At 59.0% G+C, this 22,373-nt stretch overlaps 1 protein-coding gene across 1 annotated transcript; it reads left to right on the top strand.

Annotated features, from left to right (window-relative positions):
• The first annotated feature begins 2,243 nt into the window (after positions 1-2,243).
• On the top strand, positions 2,244-21,706 carry GNAI2 (G protein subunit alpha i2). The gene is made up of 9 exons (XM_031470396.2): positions 2,244-2,641; positions 16,382-16,424; positions 16,687-16,828; positions 17,001-17,161; positions 18,981-19,109; positions 19,503-19,632; positions 19,716-19,869; positions 20,242-20,456; positions 21,087-21,706. Exons 1-8 carry the CDS (start codon positions 2,524-2,526, stop codon positions 20,430-20,432), a joined length of 1,068 nt encoding a protein of 355 aa, XP_031326256.1. The 5' UTR covers positions 2,244-2,523; the 3' UTR covers positions 20,433-20,456; positions 21,087-21,706.
• The last annotated feature ends 667 nt before the right edge of the window (positions 21,707-22,373 follow it).

Raw genomic sequence — 22,373 nt, 5'->3', positions numbered from 1 at the left:
CAGACTGCTCCCCAGCGTCCTTGCTGTCAACTGCCACTCTACCACCTCTGCCTCCCTCCTTCACAGTCCACGGCATGTGTGCTGGCTTTGTCCTCAGGCACTGGGGAGCCACAGGAAGTTGATGTGCAAGACAGTGATGTGATTTCTTCCAGCAGGTTCCCCTTGGCTTCCATGTAGTGGATGGATTGTAGAGGAAATGGGAGACCCAAGGAGGAGGCTGGAGGCAGAGAATAAGGGACAGTGGGGACAGAGAATGGAGATAGATTTGAGGGGGAGTTGAGGAGGGGAAGAAACTATCGGGGTGTAGGGGTAGGAAAGAGGGGCAGTCATGGCTCTGGCTGGCAAGAGGCCATAAAGTGAGAAGCCCAGGAACAGGGGCTATTAGGGGGGCCCAAAGTCTCTGGGGGAGGCTTCAGAGCAGCAGTGGTGGATATGAGGCTGGTGATCAGGGGAGAAGTTGGGCTGGAGATGACCTCGTGGGGTTCTGAGCCCCTGGAGTGGGAGGTATGTGACTGGAGGAGCAAACAGAGGCCTAGCTGTAGCCCTAGGGACTCCAATGGAGAGGGAGCAGCCCAGAGCAAGGGCAGCAGGGGTTGCTGGACTCTCTAGGAAGAACATGTAACTGGAAGGGAGTGGCTAAGTGGTGACAAGGGTGCAAATACCAGACTAATACCACAGGACCTGGCCTGGGCCTGGGGGAAGCCATTCCTCCCGGTGACAGTGTCCTGCCCCGCCTCCATTGATTGGGGTCTGTGTCTGCCTACCTCTGGTGAGCCTGGCCTCCAAGGGGCTGACAGGTTCTCCCTGTTGCCTGGCAACTACAAGAGCTGTTGGCTGTTGCTAGGAGCAGGCCGTGGAGGCCCAAGGAGGGAGGATCGGCTCTCCAGTAAGGGGAGGGGCTGGCGGGGGAAGAGGCCTGCCTTGGAGCTGGGTTTGTAGTCTGTGTGTGGACAGGCTGAATTCTTGGCTGTGTGCGCCCATTTTTACAGTGTGTTCTTGTGAATCTGAAGCACTTTGGAGGCTGGACCTATGTATGGATATATAGAGCATATCTTTCAATGTTTGTGTCCCTGGGTGGGCGTTGTGTGTTTCTGACAGATTTGCTGTGTGCTTATAGCAGGGCCTACCTGAGCTTTGGCTCCAGGCAGGAGGGTGCCCTGGGGGAATCATTGGAAGACTTACAGACCAATGGCTCCTCAACAGGGGAGCCATTCAGATAGGGACACACAGACACTCCAGGGAAAGCAGACAGCCTGAGGACTGGGAGGTGAAACAAGTTGTGTGCCAAGGTGGGAAGGAGAGAGTCTGTGCTGAACAGGGGGCAGTGGGTGGCCAACCTTTGGTGGCCAGCTCCATTCCTGACTTTGTGGACCTTTATTCGTCTTTAGGCTGGGGACTCCCAGCTCATGGCACTGGGGCCACACAGGACACCTTCCTGGGTAACCCGAGGCAGACCCTTCAAATGTCCATCAGAGGTGGGGGCTGTGTACTCCTCCTGGAGAACAGGGTCAGAAAGACTGAAATGTACCGCCCGAAATGCTGCTGCCTCCACCCCACCTTTGCCCAGCCATGGGGTTGCAGCCACTGTCCAGTGGTGATAGGCCATAATAAGATCACAGCCACTTATGTTCCCACAAGTCAGGTGGCATCTCTCTCTCTCTCTCTTAGGTCCTGGTTGCTGGGTCCCAGGTTGTAATCCAGGATGGCCACCTGCAGGAGGATACCTCCTAGATGATCAAAGAAAGATGGGTAAGTCTTGGCTGATTAGAGAAGGTACCCCTGCTGAGGGAGACAGCCTGGCCAAGGGTGTTGAGGTGGCAATAGATTTTTTTCTTACTGTTACCTAGAGAAGGGACCAAGGCAGCTTTAAGACGGAAAAAGGCCCAGTCCAGAGAGCTCCTGGGGCTCTGCAGATCCCAAAACAAGTTTATTGGGTTCATTAACTTTAACAAGTGACGAAGACACGCCTCTTCCCACTCTGCTAGCCCAACTCGCAGGAGCTCGGAGGGCTGGTTCCTGCTAGGCCCGCGAGGTGCCGCGGATCCCCATCCTCGGGCTACGAGATCCGCCCGCCCCCGCCGTCGGGCAGCAGAGCTTGGCGCTCCTTACCCAATCCAAGCCTGGCCCCGCCTGCAGCCGGCCCTACGTGCAATCCTAGGCTAGGCTCTTCCCCTAGAGCTATCCTTTGGCGTGGCTCCGCCTCCAGCCCCCGCCGAGCTTGGGCTGCGCCTAACTTCGCCTTTGCTCCGCCCTCAAGCCAATCACCGGCCCTAGATCTCCTTTGGCCCCGCCTCCGGGCCCGCCCCGGCCCAGTCCCGGGCCTGACTCGCTCCGGCCCCACCCCCGGCCCGCCCTGCCGTCGGTGCGCGGCCGCCTGGAAGGCACCGCCCGCAGACGCTCGGAACTGCCGACCTGAGAGCTACCCGTAGAGGGCCGGCGGCGGGAGCGGAGTGGGTCGGGCGGGGCCGAGCCGGGCCGGGGCCGTGTCGGGGCCGGGCAGCGGCCGGGCCGGCGGACGGCGGGATGGGCTGCACCGTGAGCGCCGAGGATAAGGCGGCGGCCGAGCGCTCCAAGATGATCGACAAGAACCTGCGGGAAGACGGCGAGAAGGCGGCGCGGGAGGTGAAGTTGCTGCTGTTGGGTGAGGCCGCGCCCTGCGCTCGGACCCCTCAATTCCCCTCCCAAATCCCCGACTTTGACCAGCAGACTAGGGCTTCGAACTCCCAGACTCGGCCTTGAATCCACAGGCCGCCCGACAAGGACATAGAAATAATGGATCAAAACTCTCGACTGGCCTAGACCTCTGATCCATAGCCCAGACTGTAGGTCAGATCCTCAACTCATCCCAGAACTCAAACCTCAAACGCAGCCACCAGTGCCCCAACGACTGCTGCTCAGAGCTCTGCTTGACGATCTACCCTTGCTGACCAACCTCACAGACCCTCAGAGCCCCTGCTTTGTCCTTCCATCTTTCCCTAGACTTTACCCAAACCCCCAGAATCCCACTCAGCCCCCACCCTCAGGCACCACCTGCTCCCTCACCTGCTCCCTCTCTTCCTATTGGGCATGAGTATCCCGGGGCCCCTATCAGGCCCCCACTCACTCCCTCCTTTCCTCTCTTTGCCTCATCCCTCTTTTGGACCCTATACCCTCCACCTGTGCACCTTGACCCCAAGGGACCTCTCGAGTGGGATGATTGCTTATGAGCTCTCTCTTCAGCAGGACCCACCAAACCTTTAGAGACCCCTGTTCCCTACATCTGGCCCAGCGGCTCCCTCTCTGCACGCATCTCTCCTCAGACCCTCTGCTCCCCTGCTCTTAGGTCCTCTCCCACACACTGGCCTTCTCCAGATTCCCCCACCCACCCTGCACCAGGTGGGCCAGGCTGGGAGGATGGGCACCAGCCCCCTAAGGGACTGGACTGAGGTGCCACTGGTCATGCTGGGGGAGGGGCCAGGCCTGAAGCTTTCCAGGGAGATTCCGCTGGCTGTCTGTTTCCCAGTTTCTAAGTCCTGTCTGGGCCAGTGAGGGGGTGTCTTGGAGTAGGAAGGAGTGTGGAGGAGTTTGGGTTGCGTCGCCTCCAGGGCCAGGGAAGATGGTGGCTGCTTGAGGGGTGGGGGGAAGTGGAAGTGGTGAGACAGCCGACATATTGCTGCCCCCGGCGGGCGGGCCAAGGAGATCTGCTGGCTTCCCGCACCCCTCTGGGCCCAAAGGACTGGGATGTGGCCTCCGGGAGTGGGTGGGCCTGTAGGGTCTTGAAGCCCTGTGAGGGGGGAGTGGTGGACCAGCTGGATAAGTAGTCGGCCTACTGGGGTGAGCATCTGAAGTGGACTTTTACAAAGGCTTTGGGTCTGGTAGTTGTCCCAGTGCAGCCTCCCACTAGGACCAGGTGTGGTGCCCAACGGCAGCCTGATTTAGGGGAGTTTCAGGGGTGGAGGGGGAAGCAGGCCCTTGTGGCAGCATTGAAGGCTGGACCATGTATGTGGGGGGGGTGTGGCCCCTCAGCACCAGAGCTGCTGTGGGGTCCCCAGGCTGTGAAAAGTGGGGCTTTTCACGTTGGGCTTATGGCTGAGGAGCAGCGTGTCTTCTGTCCTGGGCCCATCTGTTGAGTGTCCCTGGGGGCCTGGCCTCAGGGGCACAGCCCCGGAGGTTTCAAAATGGCATCCGCTCCGCTGCCGCCGCCGCTGCGGGGAGGAAGAGAAGGGGCGGGAAGGGGCGGCGGCCCAGCCTCCTGGGCTGTTTTGCGTTGGGCGCTTGCCTCTTCCTGTCTCTGCTGCGAGTGCGGCAGCGGCAGTGAGTGGGTGTCGACACGGTGGAATGCCCATTGCTGCTGCCCGCTGGACCCAGGGAGGGTGCTTCCAGTACCACTACCTCCCCGGGTCCAGCCGGGAGCCTCCAGCCAGCCCCTTCCCAGGCCAGTCTCAGTTACGGTGGCTGCTGAGATGTGGGGCTGGCCGGTAGGGCACAGGGCTCCTGCCTGGCCTGTTCTGTATCCTGACCACATCCCACCAATCTTGGTCCTTGGAGCCCTGCTCAGGTTCTGGGCATGGCAACCCCTCCCACACTGGGCTGGCAGCAGCCAGGGGTATAGGGTCCGGCTCAGCATTTTCTAGGCTGAGGAGTCCATCTCAGCATCCTCCCCCTCTGGCCCTTGCTTCTTCTGTGAAATGGGCTTCCTGGGTTTGGGCCAGAGGAGTGCTGTGCCCAGGATGGGGAGAATAGGGGCCTCATGGAGGTTCCTGTTGGGAGTGTGGGGTAGGGGATAAGACCCTGCAGAGGATGCACTGTGAGGGCCTAGGAGACCAAACTCTGTCTGAAATTGAGGACCCAGTCTGCCAGGGCTGCCTGGGGAAGGATCCTGGCTGGCCATCCCTTCCCCATCCAGGTGATGATGGTGATGGGAGCCCAGCTGAGGCAGCTTCAGAGTGCTGGGTGCCCGTCCCACATAGCGGGAAAGACTCTGTCCAGGCAACGGGACTCAGGCTGGGCAATTGCCAGCCTTCCCTCCCAGCCAGAACCACGCCTGCTGCTCCACCCGCATACTGGCTCCTTCCTGTCCTGGGTAGCCCTGCCAGTGGGCGGGTACAGTCACTGTCACCGGGGCAGAGGCAGATGTGGTACATGCTGGTAAGAGGGTTTTTCCTGGCAGCTTGGTAGGGGGAGCAGAGTTGCTGATACCAGCCCTACTTCAAGGATACTCCCCTTCCCAGTTCAACTTGATTGACCAGCTATCCCCAGGTGGAATCTGGGGCCTCAGGCTGGGCACTTGGGGAAAGTAAGCCAGAGTGTGTGTTTAGGGGGTGTCCCTGAATTGGGATGAGCTGGGTGGGCAGCCTACAGAGTAAGGAGAGATAGTGTCCATCGTTGGCTCCAGGAAGGCTTTAGGGTATAAATACAGCAGTTCTCTTGCCCCTGGGACTTTGTATTTGTTTCCTTCACTTGATGTACTTTTCCTCTGTTTGACTCCTACTTGCTTTTCTTCTTCAAGAATCTGCTCAGGAACCACCTCCCAGGATCCTTCCTTGACAACCCCCCTTCCCTGAGGCTGGTAAAGCACCTCCTCTGGCTCCCTCTGAGCTTCCCCCATCAGAGCTTGGTATTTGCTGGCGTCACGGCTGCTCTCCCTTGAGACGGGGCAGGGCCGTGTCCTCTTCATTTCTGAGCCTTCTATGCCAAGCGTGGAGCCTGGTACCTACTGAGTGATTCTTCTCTGTTGAATGAAAGAAGTGATCCTAATGTGAACTTGGTCTTGGGGATGGGTAGATGGAGGAGTAAGATGGAGGCCACTGAACCAGCACCTGCCGTATCATGAGCAGGTGGCAAGGGCCAATGACCAGGACTGGTGGAGGGAAAACTTCTTCAGGCTGTTTCCCCTGCTCTCATCAGGCTATGATGGCACCTCAGAGACGGCCCTTCTCCCACTCGGTGCAGATCTCTTGCTGACAAGTCTTCAGCCTGTCACAGGGCACGGCACCCAGCAGGGACTCCAACTGTTCATATGGGAGAGTGGCTTTGCATTCTTCCTTTCAGCTCAGGCTGTTTGTGGACTACTGCAGGCCTGCTATCTCCAGTAGAGCCTATCTAGCTATTAGGGCAGGAGCTGCCCCACAGCCCTGGGGCTCAGACAGAGTAACAATGCTGCAGGAGTTCTTGGCCTGGCCATTGTGGAGATTGCACACACAAGGGCTCAACTAGGTTTAAAGAAAAAAGGGAGTTTTGTGCCCTTTTTCCTGACTGTGTCTCTTGCAAAGGGCCTGGCACACTGTAGGTGCCTGCTAAGTGTGTGTGGAAAGAATGAGAATTGAGCACAGCCATGAACAGGGGTAAGTAATTCTAGGGCTGCTGCTTGGGGCTTGGTGTAGCTGGAGTTAGTGGGAAGGGCTTGCCTGGGATCCTGGCTGGCTGGGTATGGGGTAGAGTCTAATGATGCCTGTGAATGGAGTGTGGGGCTTCCTGGAGAGGCGGTCCTCTGAGTGGCCTTGGAAAATGAGCAACATTTGCCAGGGTCTGGCACTGGGGACAGAGGGGACCAACTCAGCAAGGGCACTGAGGTAGGAGGGCCTGACCTAGGTTCCCAAGACTTTGTGTGGGTGTTTGCTGGCCTGGGAGAGGAGGGCTCACCCTTCTCAGACCAGCTCTTGGGGTCACAAAGACCTGGGCTCAAATCCCAGCTTCCCTAGTGCATACGGCCTGAGAAATCCCGCAACAGGGGAAATCCTGGTAAACGATCTGCTCTCCACTTGTAACCTGGGATGTGGTACCAGCCTACAGCCACAGGTGTTGTGGGGATGGTATACCAAAGTGGCAAGGGACCCTCTGCTGACTCCTGCAGAGCTGAGAGTTTGGTGGGGAGGGGTCTTCCTGGCCTGGAGGCTGCCTGGCGGCAGTATAGAGACCCTGGGGAACACCTGCCCTTGTCCTTAGGCAGCTGCTCACGGAAAGTGGGAGACTGAGTTTTGTAGACATTTGGTGCCAGCTTGAGTGCCACAGTCCTGGGGACCTTAGGCTCAACCTCTGGGGGCTGAGCTACCTTCCTGGGGGTCTAGGGTTGGGGGTGTGGCAGGGCCCTGGGTACCAAGTGGGCTGGTACCCAGGCGGGCCTCCAGTCTTCCTATTCTCCCCAGAGCCTTCCCCATCCCGCCATCCGGCCATCCTGGCTGGAGCTCATTAGCACTTGAATAGGGGGCGGGGCAGCTTGAGTCTCTGAGTCTCTTCTTCCCACCCCTCCCCCAGGCTAGGCCTGGCTTTGTCTTCCAGAGCCAGTAGTACGGGGCTGGAGCTCCCACACTAGGGATTGAGTAGGGGTCTAAGCCATTTCTGACCCCCCTCTGCCAGCATCCTGTGGAGTCCCACTGAACTCAGCCTCCGCCCATAACTTATGTCGGTGCAGCCAGCATAAGTCCCACTTCTAGGATAGTAGTGAAACTGGGTCCTTCAAAGGATACCCATGAATCAGAGCGGTTTTGCAAAGGAACTGACACTGGAACTCAGCTGAGGGCATCCCAGGAGGATTGGGGGTGGAGAACCCCAGACAGGGCAGAGCAGGTGGTAAGGAGAGGGAATCACTGCCACTGTGGCTGGAGGTGGAAGTCAAGCCAGCTGAAGAGCTCAGGCTTCCATGCCAAGCCCTGAGGCAGCGTTGAGCCACCCACTGTGCTTGAGTTGGAGCCTAGGCTGCCAGATGCGGACTGGCACGATTGGGCCTGAGTAGCCATTCAGGGTTGGCCCTGGGCTGGGCTGAGTTGCAGGGTCACTGGGTGGTATCCTTGCTACCCTAGGCTTGCAAATGTTGCCCAAAAAGTGACAGCAGATAGTTCTGGGGGTGGAGCCTGATGGGAGCCCGGTGAGGTCCCTGGGCTGCAGCACTTAGAGCAGCATGGCCCACAGGCAGGCACACTGGTCCTATACACCCTGCCCTTGGTCTCAGTCCCTGGCTGTGTCTCTCTCGGTCTCTGTCTCTAAAAGCCACCCATTCTTTTGGCAGGAACAGGATGGAGGAAGCTTTGTCCACATAAACTCTTAGCCTCTGAGGGACCAGGCCCTTGCCCACCCCCTACATCCCCAGCAGAGGATGAGACAGTCTGACCCGGAGCCTGAGTGCTACCTTTTGGCGGGATGGGGCAGATGGGGGCAGGGCCCAGGCCAGCTTCTGTCTCATCTTCCCAGTATCTCAGGGCAGGAGTCCCAACCTAAGCGTTCAGTGAGGGGAAGGGGTCAACAGATTATGTATGGTCAAACCACAGCTTATGAGCCCTGCCTAAGAATGCCCCTGGGAGGGCAGAGGACTAGGCCCTTTGATGGTGGCCCTAGTACCTGATACTCTCAGGCAGTCCCTCCCTCAGCCACAGGTGCAGGGTGGGGCCCCCTCTACCCAGCCCCACCCAGCTTCCCTAGCCCGGAGCTCTTGTTCTTACTAAACCCCAACCCACTCCACCCTCACTCCAATGCTGATTCTGGGGCTCTGGTCATCTTGATGATTTGGGAAGAATAATAATCTCCCTGGAAAAACCACACATTCTTTAGGGCAGGCTGGCCTTCAGCGTTGGCCTTCTGAGTACACTTCCAAGGCTTGGCAGTTAAGTACCCAGCCAGTTTGAGCCAAAACCTAAAGGTGGGATCGTGTAAGGCTTGTTGAGAAGGTGTCCTCGTGGCTTGGAGAATTCCGGGTGCCACAGCTGCTACAGCCTCAGGTATCCAGGGGGGGTGTTGATGACAACACCTACTGTGCCCCGGGTGGGAGGAGGGGCCGTGAAGTCTGCATGGCAGGGCTGGGCCTCTCGGGGAAGTGGTGTCCACACCGGAGGAAAAGGAGGAAGCAGCTGAAGGAGGAGGAGCCCAAAAGAGGAAGAGGCCAGAGGGCCGCTTACACTCTGCACTGGGGTGGGGGGTGTGAGCCAGGTCAACAAGAGGTTTAAGAAGGTGGGCCCCACCTGTCCAGGCTCTTCTGCATCTCCCCGTGGGCCACCCTACTGGCAGTCACTGGGTTGGAGTCAGTCCAGACAGCTCTGTCCCTTGTCCTTCCCCAGCAACCACTGGGCCCAGGATCTCAGAGAAGGTGGTGCCTCTGAGAAGGATTCCAGGCTCCTCCTTTGACCACAGGAAGTGGTGGCTGGAAGAGGGACGCCGGCATGGGGTGGAGGGGGGGCGGCTAGCAGGAAAGCAGAGGGCTGCTCCTATGTTCCCCAGCGGCCATTGCCCTCCAAAGCCGGAAGGCCGGCTGCAGGCCCAGATGAATGCCCGGAAATGGAGCAGCAGCCCCGGGATTAGCTCACTCTGGGTTTCCCCTGCCTGAGGGTAGACAGGGGGCCCTTGATCCAGCGTAAGGATTCCCCCCTGCGACTACCCACTGGGCCTGGGGGTGCCTTCATTGGGCCTCAGTTTCCTCTCTGTTGGTGACAGCAGCCACCTCTGTTTGAGCCCTGATTGTGTGAGGCTGGGACTGACATTACATCTGTTTCATTGATGCAGAAACTGAGGGTCAGGGACATTACATGACTTACCCAGTAAGTGGAGACAAAACCAAGCACACAACCCAGGCAGTGACTCTGAGCACTTGCCCCCAGCTCCTGTAGCCCTCCAGGAGTCTGTTCCCAACTGGCAAGAATTGGTCAGTCAGGATGATAGGCAGATGCTGTGGGTACGCATGTGTGTTCTGTATAAGCCTGGGTCCTGATGGGGAGCCTCAGTTCTTTTAGGGAATTGGAAGGGGGCCATCTACCCTGGAGGATGGGACTCAGGACCCTATGAGTCTTTCCTGCTCAAAGCCAGAAATCTGCTGTATGTCCATGGGGGACCTCATCCTAATGCAGCTGCCCCCGTTTTTGCTTCCCAAAGTCCCCGCTTCTGGCCCTGGCCCTGGCCCTTCACAGTAATACTTGGGTCATAGTGAGGCAGCTTAGCACTTCGCTTTCCCCCCCTGAAATTATGCTCTTGCCTCTTACAGCCCCCAGGCTTAGGAGGACTAAGGCCAGGCCTGAGTAAGGCTCAGAGGCTGTCAAAGTCCTGCGTGGGAGCCACTGAGCCTGGTCTGAAGACTGGGAGTTGTCCAGAGGAGAAGGGAAGAGTGTTCGGGCAGAAGGCCACCCTGAGAGCAAATGCTATGGTGGGCTTGTGTGTGGCACCGTGTAGCGACTGATGTGTCCATGGTGTGGGCTAGCCACAGCCTCATAGGTGGTGAGGCTGACCCTCATGCTTCTTAGCCTCCAAATCCAAGTTTTGTTGCCTTGCCCTCCTCCACAGAGGTTCCCAGGAGCTCTGCTTTGTGTTGTCAGGCTGGGCCCGAGGGTGCTGAAGAGCCTAAGAGGCGTAGGAGAGCTCGGGCAGAAGCAGCAGAAGCACCAAGGCCCCAGGGGACACAAAGCCAAGACCATGCATCCTCATGGCCAGTCAAGACCTTGGGTCCCAGAAGGCCCACTCCCCTACCTTCCTCACTGTGTGATCTCAGGCTGTCCTGTCCTCTCACTGTGCTCAGTGCTAGGACCTATGATGTCATGATTCTCAGCATGGTCCATGGCTTGTGGGCACGTAGACAAACTGCTGGTTTGGGCTGGACCTTGAAGCAGTTTAGGGTGGATGTGAGGACCCAAGGGAGGCTACTCAGGGCAGGCCTGGGGTTTGGCGCACTCCTTTGAGGGGTACGTGTCATAGATGGAGACACTGAGGCCCAGGCACTGGGCATCTCACCCAGGGTCTACCACAATGAATCAGGGAGAGAGAGGGGTGATTTAGATTCTTTGAAAACACAAAGCAATTCCTTAAATGAAGAAGCATCAGGGAGAGGGGTGTGACCTGGGCCCTGTCCAGCATCACCTGGCTCCTGTAGAGGGTGAGACCTGTAGCCTGAGGGGCCAACTGTGAACTGGTCTCAGGGCTTCCTCTCCTTCAGGGTGGCCTATCTTACCCAGTGCCTCAGTTTCCCTCTGTACACTGGGCAGGGCCCCACTGAGGGAGATACAGCCTTGCCCTGGAAAGCCCGCTCCGTGTCTGGCAGGACCCGAGGCCTGTTTCCCTTGCACAGAGAGCTCTGACTTGGCCACAGCAGGCCAGGCCCTGGTTGTTCATGAACCCCTGGGAGCTGCTAGAGGCTGCCCAAGTGGCAGAGACTGGAGGGAGGAAAGTTCTGGGTTTGTTGGGGCACCTGGGGGAAGGCAAGGCCACACATGTGGGTGGGGGTGTTGCAAGGACCATCTGAGACCCATGTCCCTGTCCCTCACAGGGCCAGACCCCGGCTGAGCCTCCTTGAGGGGAGTGAGGGGCCAGAGAAGAGCACCTGGAGGAAGGAAGAGACGCCAGGGGCGGGGCTTGGAGGGCCTTTGTGTGGCGGGGCCCTCTCCCCCTCCCTCCCTTTCCCATTGTTCCCTTGTGTGCGGCGTCTCCGCTGGCGGAGGGCTTCCCAGGCTCGGGAAGGGGCCATGGGGGAGGCACCTCCCTCAGCTGCCCCTAGCTGAGGCTGCTTTTCAGAAACAAACGCTTTCCTGCGCGGCCCAACCCCCACCTCGTCCTCTGGGTCTCTGGCTGCCGGGCTCCCCCTGGTGGTGGCGGGGCGGGACCCTGAGGCTGCAGGGGAGGGGCCGGAGCCGTGGGGGCCCAGAACCACGGGCTGGGCTGGAGACGTGGCACCTTCCTGGGATGAGAGTGGGAGGTGGTGCCAGGGCTGCCTCTGGAGTGGGCTTCTCACCCCAGCCTGTGCGCCCCACCAGGGTAGGCCGGTGGCGGGGAGTAGGGGGCGGTGGTGGCAGTGGGGGGCGGGCCTGTGCTGAGGGTTTGAGCTGGGCTGCTGCCCAAGTCTACCCTGTGGTCTCAGCCACTACTGCTTCTGAGAATCTCTGCCCTCAGGCCTGCCACGTCAGCCGCTGCCCTCCCTAGCCCCACGTGTTCCAGGGGAGCCCACCAGCACCAGAGCCTCTCCAGGGAGGCCTGTTACCCAGCCTGCCCAGGCTTCTGGGTGCGGGGAGCCAGTGAGCAGTGTCTGCAGTGAGGCTGCCAGGGCGGGAGGGAGTACCCAGCTTTGTAGGAGTGCCGGCTTGTGTGGAAGGGAAGTGACGAACTCCGAGCAAAAAGCCAGCAAGGGAGTGAGTGGCTCTGACTCCTGTCCCAGGTTACACAAGTCCCGCCAGGGAACCACCACTGCTGAGTCAGCCTGTTAGCCACTGGTCATTGCCCTCCCATGTGTTTTGTCTGAAAGCCTCAGAAACTCGCCTTCAAAATGAGATGGCCACATCAGGCCCCTCTGCAGGCTGCGGTTGCAGTGACCTATGCAGCATGGTTACAGTGGGTTGCAGGAAATGAGAGGTTTGGGGAAATCTGTCATCTTCCGAAGGGTAGAAAAATAGTGATAACTTTGATCTAAATGCTCACTATGTGCCGGGCACCACTCCTCTCCTGGGATGATAATGAGGTGTCCTCTTCGTCTCACAGATGAGGTGCCAGAGGACGGGCAGGAAGGGTCTGCAGCTCTTGGAGATCTCAGGAGGGATGAGGGTGGGCACCAGGGCTGCGGCAGGTCTGGAGCGCCCTCTGAGAGAGGATCTGAAAGTGAGAGGTGGACTGGCTGGCCACTCAAGGCCTCATAGCCTCTGTGGAGGGGAAATGGAGGCCAGAGGGGACAGCGGTATGTCAGGGCCTCCCAGCAGGACAGAGGTTTGTCTGGGAGATAGAGGATCCACGATAGACAGGCGACAGCCAGACCTGACACTGGGGCTTGGGATCAGCATCAAGCCATTGGACCAGTGGCCTATCTTTGCTGTAGAGGCCCTACTGGCCTTGTTCAGGCAGGTGGAGTTCTTTCTCCCTTCCCCCATCTGTTCCCTTCTCAGATGGGGCCCAGCGCTCCTGGAGTGGAAGCAGATGTTCTAACGCAGAGCAGCCATTGTCGCCCAGAACATCACGGCAATTACTGCCCTCCCGCAGGGGGCCCAGCAGCTGCGCCCTAGGGCAAGGCTGCAGAGGTTTCTTCCTTCGTGGGAAGAGGTATGGCCCAGTGGGAACACTGAGGCCACCCAGGGAGCCTCTGTGGGTCCCTCTGGTCTCACTTAGCTGGAGAAGGAGTCCCTGATGGGCCCTCTGTGGGTAGGAGACTCCTGCCACCTTCTGCTGGCTGAGTTCCCCCAACCAGCAGCTTTGAGGCCATCCAGAGCCAGCTAGTGAAGCCCCTGCCCCTGAGAGGAAGGCACAGGGCTGGGTGGGGAGAACTGGGTGCCTAGGATCGGCAAGGTGCGAGCAAACCCCAAGCCAAATACTGGCCTATCTGCTGGGGGAGCACCATCAGGCCCCGATGGAAAAGGAGCCTGCTGCTCCACAGCTCCTGGGTCACCTAGGTTGTGGGCTGCCCAAGAACCAGGGTGTCCACCTGAGTGTCATGCTATGGTCCCACGCACCTCTCCCCCTGTCCCCTGTCTACCATAGCTGCTCCTGGGCCGGGCCTCTGTTCTGTCCTGGTGTCCCCCCAGCTTCCTGCTTGGCTGCCAGCACCACACCCTTGACCTACCACTTATCCTTCCCTCTTGAGTCATGGCTGCTGGAAAGACAAAGGGACCACCCTGAGTCCACGGTTTGTGTGACCTTGGTCTGTCCACCTGTCATATGGGGGGGTCTCTGCAATGACCTCTGTAGGGGGCAGAAAATGTCCTCTTGACTCTTAAAAGGGAGAGGAAGGGAGACTGAGGCTGGAAGGGGACAGGGAAGTGGACCCTCAGCTGCTGGGTAGGGGACAAGTGTCCCAGCTCCAGCCTGGCTTGCCCAGGTGCCATCTCCCTTAGTCTCTGCCGGACCTGTCGCTGCAAGGAAAATCAGATGCAAAGCAAGTTTGTGCTGTCGTCCCATCTCTGGGCAGGGTCATGGGGTGGCCCAACCACTGACCAAGAGGGCCAGACAGGGAGACTGGTGCGTCAGTGGACAGTGGTCCCAAAGTCACACAAGAGGGGGCAATCCTTACCATCACCTCAGGTCTCCTGTGCCCTGGATAGTGGCCTGCTCTGTCTCGGTTCACCTGACTCAGGATGGTATGATTGAGCTGACCCATCACTTCACATCCTTGGTCTCCTCTCCCCTCTGGGCCCCCAAGCCTGGCTGAGACTTGTGGCTCCTGGGTCTTCCTCTGCTTCAGGATGTGTTCCCTTCCCCCTGCTCTGTGAAGCAAGTGCCTAGGTGCATAGGACAGCCAGGCAGTTACCTGGCCCTTGTGGTTAGCCAGGCCAGTGCTGTTCTCCTTGCTCTGTGGATATTTTGGGCCCTGGGGGATGGACCGCAGTGATCAGGCAGCACCTTCAGGCTTTCCTAGGCCCTCTCCCTGTGTGCGCACTCAGCAGGTGGGGATTGTCAGCGGAGGGTTCCTAGCTGCTCCCCTGCCATGCAGAGCCCAGTGAAGGGGGTTTGAGGGGCTGCTGCCGCTTGACCACAGCCCAAACCCAGGGAAATAACTGGGACTGGGGCCTCTAGTGCCCAGGGGCTGAGCCCATAGAGGGGCTCGCTGTGCCAGCCATCCATCTGTGCCACCCGCAATGCTCCACTCTCCTGGAAAGCAGGCTCGGGATAGTCAGAAGCCCAGTGATTCCAGGCAGCTGGTGGCATTTGTGAGGCAAGGTCAGACCCTCCTCCTCAGGGAGGCCCCTGGGTGGTGGACATACCCTGGGCCAGAGCCGTGAAGGCCGTAGCTGTTCCCCATTTCTCCTGGTAAACTTGGATCTAGGGTAGGAGGTAGTGCAGATGCAGGAGGGCAGGGGTCTCGGCAGCGTCTGCTGCTGCAGAAACTCAGACCTGCGTCTGCCTGGGACAGCAGGGAGTGAACCTGGTGGCAAGGGCTGTGTAGCCCAGCTGCAGTACAGGGCACAGGGACAGCGCTGGGGAAACTGTGAAGAGGTCTCCCACAGAGGGGCTAGAACCATGTGACAGCAGCCTCTCTGTTTCCTCATTTGTGAAATGGGGGTGAGACTAGGACTGATTCCTGGGGACTTGCTGTGAGACTGGCTTCCGTAGTGGACATGATGGGCTTAGAAAAACATCTGACAGTTAAGGCACTATTCATGGCTTGGCCGTGGTCATCACTGCTGCTCATGGTAGTTTGTGTGTTTGCCCTTCAAGCTCTGAGGTTGTCTTGACCAGCCCTGAGGGATGTGGGGGCCAGAGTCCCCAAGTCTGACTTCTCCACAGACCCCACCACCCACCCAGCTCAGAGGGACAGACCTGCCACAGTGATCAGGAGGGTTGGGACCCATGTAAATGGGACAAGGCACAGATATACCCAGCACAGAACTACATGGGCAAAGACCCAGAGTTGCTGAGAGGCAGTGCCTGGCAGGTACCGGTGTGACTGGCAGTGATGGGGCAGAGCAGAGGGAAGAGCCTGGGTGAAGGCCGGGAGGGAAAGCTGGGCCCAGCCAAGGTGCGCTCTACCTGGAGCTCAGGATAGGGAGCAGTGAAGGGAAGGGGTGAGGGCCTGCCCAGGTTTCTAGGCTGCCCTCCTCGAGATCTGATGGTATGTCTGGGATGGGGCCGGGGAATCTGCTTTTTAAAAAAATCACCCTTCTTGAGCATCGTCCAGCAGTGTCTGAGCCGCACTTTGGGAAGGGCTGAGCAGGCCAGACATCGTCCTGCATGTCTCCCTGCCCTTCTGAATCCTGGCTATGGGATCTGAGGCCAAGACTTTACTTTTCTGAGCCTCAGCGTCCTTGTCTGTAAAATGGGAAAAATAGTACCTGTGTGTGAGGTTGCTATGAGAGTCACGAGAGAGAGGGCCAGCAAATGCCTCAGTGCTGACCAAAGGGAAATACAGGGTGGGGCTCTGCCAGGCCAGGGAAGCATCTTGAGTCACTACACGGGGACGTGCGTGCATGTGCACGTGTGTGTGTGTGTGTGCGTGCATGCGTGCATGTGTGTGTGAGAGAGACTGCGTGCCTCCCAGGTCCTGGGCCCAGCAAGCAGGGGGCTGGGCCTTGGGCCATGTCTGGGAGGCAGAAGAATGCTGCCACACCCCTATGCAGGGCTTCTTTCTGCCAGCAGTGCCCAGGTGCCATGTTGGGGAGCACCAGGCGCAGAGTGGCGAGCCTGCATATGTGAGAATGACAGGGTGACTCCTAAGGGGCTGGCCTCTAGTCTCCAGCCAGACTCAGCCAGAGCAGTGAGAGCCACGGTGGGCAGTGGACTTTGTGGGAAGCACAGGCCTGGAGTGTGTCCACCATGGGGTGCAGGTGGTCTAGGTTGTCTTGACCCCTGTGGCCCTGCCAGCAGCACCCCTGAGCACTCTGCTACCCACCTGTCTCCATCTCACTGTGCATTGATGGGGAGGGTGAGTTCTGCCTCTGGGGCCACACGACCGGGCCGCTAGTTGCTTGCCTGTGTGGCCCCACTGGGCCTGCTCCCTAACTGCCTGTGCCCTTTGTTCCAGGTGCTGGGGAGTCAGGGAAGAGCACCATTGTCAAGCAGATGAAGTAAGTGCTGTGTGTGGGAGGCAGCCTCCAAACTTTGATTTCCTCTCCTCTTCCTCTGAGCCTGTACTGCCCCTAGGTGTAGGCCCAGCCAGTGTTAGCAGGGCCCAGGACCTCCTCAGAGGCAGTCTTCCATCCTCAGGTCCCAGTGGTCCAGAGACAGCTTCCTTCTTCTGAAGTAGGTCCCTGTAGGCCCCAGCAGTCCCAGCGGCCATATGAGGTCCACGTGCCCTGTAGATCCTAACCCCTGCCCCCTGGCTGCCAGGATCATCCATGAAGACGGCTATTCAGAGGAGGAATGCCGGCAGTACCGGGCAGTTGTCTACAGCAACACCATCCAGTCCATCATGGCCATCGTCAAAGCCATGGGCAATCTACAGATTGACTTTGCTGACTCTTCCCGAGCGGTATGTGGACTCCCCTACCCTGCCTGCCTTCCATAAAGCTTCAGGGCAAGTCTTGTCCTGGGGAAGCTGAGAACACTCCAGCCTGGTTGCCATGCTGGAGGCCACCCTGCCTCTGACAGGTTAGGTGGGGGTGTGCTCCTGTGACTTGCTGACTGCTCACCACTGTGCCTAGGATGACGCCAGGCAGCTGTTTGCACTGTCTTGCACGGCTGAGGAGCAGGGCGTGCTCCCTGAGGACCTGTCCGGTGTCATCCGGAGGCTCTGGGCTGACCATGGTGTGCAGGCCTGCTTTGGCCGCTCGCGGGAGTACCAGCTCAATGACTCTGCTGCCTAGTGAGTAGTCCAAGGGGCCGGGCTGGGGGTGGGGTGGGGGAGACCTGGCCCACAGCTTGGGCCAGAGATGCTGAGCACCCTCAGAAGGATACTGCCCGTCTCCATTCATGAAGCTGCTGACTGTCAACCGAGGCCTTGGTGATTTGGGGTTTGGCCTGGTGCGAGGCACTGAGCACCCCACGGGGAATAGGGCAGACAGGCTGGTGGCCAGTGCTGATAGCTGCAGGGCTGTGAGGGGACATCCATAGGCTCTAGATGGTGCCACCCAGATAGGCTGCTGGCCCTGCACTCTCACTTCCCCTCTCCTACCTCCGCTTCAGCCAGTCCCTCTGTCTGGAACACCTTTCCCACTTCCACTTCCCATCCGATCCTGAGCCCACTCAGAGGCTGAACCTCAGCAGGGGTGGGTGGGAGGCGGATCTTGCCTGGCCATGATTCCTAAGTCCGGCCCCAGTCACCTGGACAGCCTCCCCTGCTCCTTACAGTGGCCTTAATGCACTTGTGAGTGCACAGCCCCCACAGGAGCTGTGGAATTACCGCCAATACCGTGGGAGCCTCCAGGCCTCTGTGCTGCCCCTCCCAGAGGTCACAGGCTCAGTGCCAACAGAGTTTGTGGGTCCTGGAGGCAGGGAGGGGTGGGTCCTATCAACCATTGCCCTTTCAGTGGCCTGGATCCTCAAGGAGGGAGGTTAGAGCCACCTTCCAGGCCACTTCCCACTCCTCCATCATCCCCATTCTTCATTCCCCAGACGTTAAGTACCTGCTGTGGCCAGCACTGTTCTAGGTGTGGAGATTCAGCAGTAAACATGGGCCTGGCCCTCCAAGGCAGGTTTATGCTGTGACAGGATCACCCAGGGGTGGGAAGCAGTAGGTTGGAGCACCCCAGGGAACAGGAATACTCCAGCCCCTCTTCACAGCAATCCTCCAAGGCAGCTGTGGGGCAGTGGGTCCCTGGGGTGAGTGCATCTGCTGGGGACAAGGGAGAAAATGATATGGAACTCACTGTGAGGCTTCTGGGCTGGAGGCTTTCAGGGGCGAGGTACAGTATGCAGGTCACAGCACATGCGTCATGGTCCCCCATAGCCCTTCCTGTTTTTCTGTTCTGTCCCTGCGTCTCTGAAGTCATTTCCCTCTGGCCTGGCTGCTGGTGGGAGCCAAGGGCTAGCCCCAGGAGCAAGACATCGGCATTGGGCAGCGGCTGGGAGGCCTAGACCCAACCCCCAGGGCCCAGCAAGGATACTGAGGCAGGCAGCAGAGCTGGTCTCAGGGCTTGGCAGGGGTGGCATTGATACTAATTAAGAGAGCTGGTAATGAGGAACCTCTGGGATCTCCGCCAAACAAGTGTTGATGCCCTCCCCCTAAGGAGCCCAGATTTTACTGGGCACTGGGCAAAGAGCCCACTGGGCCTGGCAGGCCCCAACCTGTCCAGCCCTGCATGGAGGGACATGGCAGGCTGCTCTGCCGCGGGTACCGTAATTGCGTCAATTAGCATCCTGAATCCCTCACTGAAAGACTAATCTGCCCCCTCCCAGCTCCCTTGCCTGCAGCTCCACCACCCTGGATCCTGACTGAGGCGGGCCTGGCTCACACCTGGGTACTGGAGCTTGGCTGGTCAGCTATAGAGCTGCCTGCCCCTCCTCCCAGGCCTGTTCCCTAGGCAGGAGGCAGGGACATTAGTGCAAGTTTCTTCACCTGAGCAGTGAATGCAGTGCAGGCAGGGGTTAAAGAAGCCAGGGCTTTGTCTGAAAAATGAGGGGATGGAGGGGAAGGGGCCTCCTCAGCCAGCTGACCCCCACTGACCTCCCCCCACCCACTCCAGCTACCTGAATGACCTGGAGCGCATTGCACAAAGTGACTACATCCCCACGCAGCAGGATGTGCTGCGGACCCGTGTGAAGACCACGGGCATCGTGGAGACACACTTCACCTTCAAAGACCTACACTTCAAGTGAGCGGGCATGTGGGCAGGGGCTGCCAGCCTTGGGAGTAATGGGAAGGGATCCTCGCTCCAGGGCCTGCAGATGGCAGTGTTGGGAGACAGTGGCTGGTCCAGGATTCCCGGCCCCACGCTAAAGTTTCTCAAGGCTGCGTGGTTGCCAGCAGCTCACGGCTGACCCTGCCCCGTGTGGCTGCAGCCTGCCCTGCTGACCAGGCTGACCCTGCTGGTCTAGATATGCCCCGGCCCAGAACCAGGGATGAGGTGGGCGAGCATGGGTGATTCCATGAAGGCAGCTGCCCCCACTCTGAGCAGGCCTCTGTCCTCACTCGGCAAAACCTGTGAAATGGGGCGGGGACCTTCTCCCTGAACCCCTTCTCTGGAGCTAAGGCGCCATGTCCGCAGGATGTTTGATGTGGGTGGTCAGCGGTCCGAGCGGAAGAAGTGGATCCACTGCTTTGAGGGCGTCACAGCCATCATCTTCTGCGTAGCCTTGAGCGCCTATGACCTGGTGCTAGCTGAGGACGAGGAGATGGTGAGAGGCCCAGAGCCGTTGGGGTGGGGGGAGGGGGGCGGGGCTGGTGCTGACCTCGCAGTGCTGTCCTGTCCCGCCCCCAGAACCGCATGCACGAGAGCATGAAGCTGTTCGACAGTATCTGCAACAACAAGTGGTTCACAGACACGTCCATCATCCTCTTCCTCAACAAGAAGGACCTGTTCGAGGAGAAGATCACACACAGCCCCCTGACCATCTGCTTTCCTGAGTATACAGGTGTGGGATCTGAGCCTCTGGGGAGGAGCTGGTGGTGACCAGGTGGCCCACAGGTGCCCCCAGCTGGACAGAAGGGTAACTGTAGGATTCACACAGGGGCTGGCGCCTTACAGTCTTATTTATATACTTGTCCCTGCACACCCTGGGGCCCTTCCTAACACACTCAGGCATGTACCCATTAATGTCACTGGGCATCCTCCTTCACATAATCAGGTGCCCCTGTGTATATGCCCAGACATGCACGTGCACTCCCATAACTGTCACACACACGTGACACGTTTGTCCGTTCATGCACAGAACCCTGCTGTATGTGTGGGATGGGCCCACCAGCTGCACACGCAGCACGAGTCCTCACCATCATGTCTCCCACAGGGGCCAACAAGTACGACGAGGCAGCCAGCTACATCCAGAGTAAGTTTGAGGACCTGAACAAGCGCAAGGACACCAAGGAGATCTACACGCACTTTACGTGCGCCACCGACACCAAGAACGTGCAGTTCGTGTTCGACGCTGTCACCGACGTCATCATCAAGAACAACCTGAAGGACTGCGGCCTCTTCTGAGGGGCAGCGGGGCCTGGCAGGACGGTGAGCCTCAGGGGGCTGGGGAGGAGCAAAGGGAGCCGTTGACCCAGAGAAGGGATGGGGTGGGGGCTGAGGAGGTCCCAGTTGGGGGGGGGGGGCCTGGGCAGCCGGTAGGAGCCCAGAGGGCTAGGGCGGCACAGGGTGCTGAGGGCCACAGTGCAGGGCACTGAGGAGGCAGCACAGGTAGGCCCCAGGCTCATTCTGTTCAGCGGCCCAGAAGCGCCTGGCGGTGCCCTGGGGCAGAACTACAGGGCTCTCCCGACCTTCCTTGGAGAAAACTCAACTTCCTCACCAGCAGGCCACTGGCCTAGCTTGAAGTCTGTTGATGATCGAGGGGCCCAGCTGCCCTCCACTCAGTATGACCAGCTCTGCACTCTCAGCCCTGCCCTGTTTCCCTCGGACCTATGTGAGGGTCCTAAGCTGGGGCGGGCCCCACCGGCCCTGGGGGAGGAGGGGACTCTGTGGTGCTACAGACTCCCCTCCCCCATGTAGCCCAGCAATGCACACTGGCTCCTGGGCAACTACTGTGTCCCTGGTGGGGAAAAAGGAGAAGGGTCATTGTCTAGGGAGGTGGGAGGAGCAACACACACTGGCTACCTCCCGACCCATGCCCTGACTGTCCCCCACCTCCAGGGCCACCGCCGACTCTGCTCCCCCCAGCCCCTGAGGAAGATGGGGGCAAGAGGACCACGCTCCCCGCCTGTCCCCCTGGCCGCTTTTCCTCCTCTTTCCACTCTCTGTTCTTGGTTCCCCTGTCCCCTCCCTCAGGTCCAGAGACTGGGGGGAGGGGTTGCCACAGGCCTCTGTGTTTGAAGCCCGCCCTTGTCCCAGGTGCAGGGAAGGGCCATGGTACCCTCTCCTGGCATCTCTTCTGGTTTTAACCATCATCTTGTTCTGTGATGGGGGAGGGGAGCACATACTGAGTTTCCCAAGGCCTGTGTTTGGAGGGGCACCCAATTCTCCGGCCTGGGACCCCTAGCTTCACCCAACACCAGCCCCTGACCCAGCCCCAGTCCAGATGTTTACAGGGAGCCTCCTGCCCGACCCCCTACTCCAGGCCCACCCGCCCCCCTCAGCCACTCGGAGGCCCCAAAGGAAAAAGCACAAGAAGCGTGAAACGCCACCATTCCTGGAGACCACAGTCCACCTGCTAATTCTCATAGCTTTTTAAAAAAATGAAAGTCAAGAGAAAAAAAAAAACTGCAAACCTAGAAAACTTTTTAGAGAAAAACTATTTAAAACTGTCCAATCCTGACCAGCGCCCACCCAACCCCTTTCCAGTGATTCTGTGCCTTGAGTGTGTCTGCGTGTTTACACCCATCCCTCTGCTGGTTGCCCCCTGTGTGGGCGGTGCCCTGCCCTCCACAGAATTGGGTTCCAAGGGCTGTTCCAGACAACTGCCAATGTCACTGAGGGCCTGCCCCTGTGGCCCTGGGCCCTGGCTCCATTAACCTAAATGTAGCTCCTTAGCGCTAACCTAGGAACCGCCGCTGCCTGCTGAGGGGCCCTGCCCCTCATGCCCTCGCCCCAGGCCCGGGACCTTCAGCGTTGAACACTTCCTTGCTTTTTTCACGTTTTATGGAATTGTTCACCTGGTTTGAAATAATAAAATGTAGAAAGAAAAAATACCGAGAACTGCTCCGCATTCTTCTCCCCCTCAGGGGCAGAGACCTAGTCTGAAATGGGCCAAGGTGTTGGGGATGTGGACCTGGACCCTCACTTCTGGCAGGGCCCTGGGTGCTTAGCTCTCCGGGTCATACTCAGGCTCAGGTCTTACCGCTTCAGCCTTCCCACTTGGACTAGTCATCTTACACGTTGGGCTCTGTCTCCCCCTCTCCCTCCAGCACCTCTGCAGTCTGGGTTTGGTTGCTGGAATGGTGGGTCCCATTTCTTAAGGTGCTGTTCTAGAGGATTCTTACA

The sequence above is a fragment of the Camelus dromedarius genome, chromosome 17, assembly GCF_036321535.1.
Source record: "Camelus dromedarius isolate mCamDro1 chromosome 17, mCamDro1.pat, whole genome shotgun sequence".
Lineage (NCBI taxonomy): Eukaryota > Metazoa > Chordata > Mammalia > Artiodactyla > Camelidae > Camelus > Camelus dromedarius.
Note: the sequence above shows the minus strand (reverse complement) of the source record. Positions and strands in the feature narration are given on the sequence as shown.

Bases quoted from the DNA above. Each gene is read 5' to 3' on its own strand.
- GNAI2 (XM_031470396.2), top strand. From the start codon at position 2,524: ATGGGCTGCACCGTGAGCGCCGAGGATAAGGCGGCGGCCGAGCGCTCC. The intron at 16,829-17,000 runs GTATGTGGACTC...CACTGTGCCTAG, and splicing joins TTGCTGACTCTTCCCGAGCG to GATGACGCCAGGCAGCTGTT. The intron at 19,633-19,715 runs GTGAGAGGCCCA...TCCCGCCCCCAG, and splicing joins TAGCTGAGGACGAGGAGATG to AACCGCATGCACGAGAGCAT.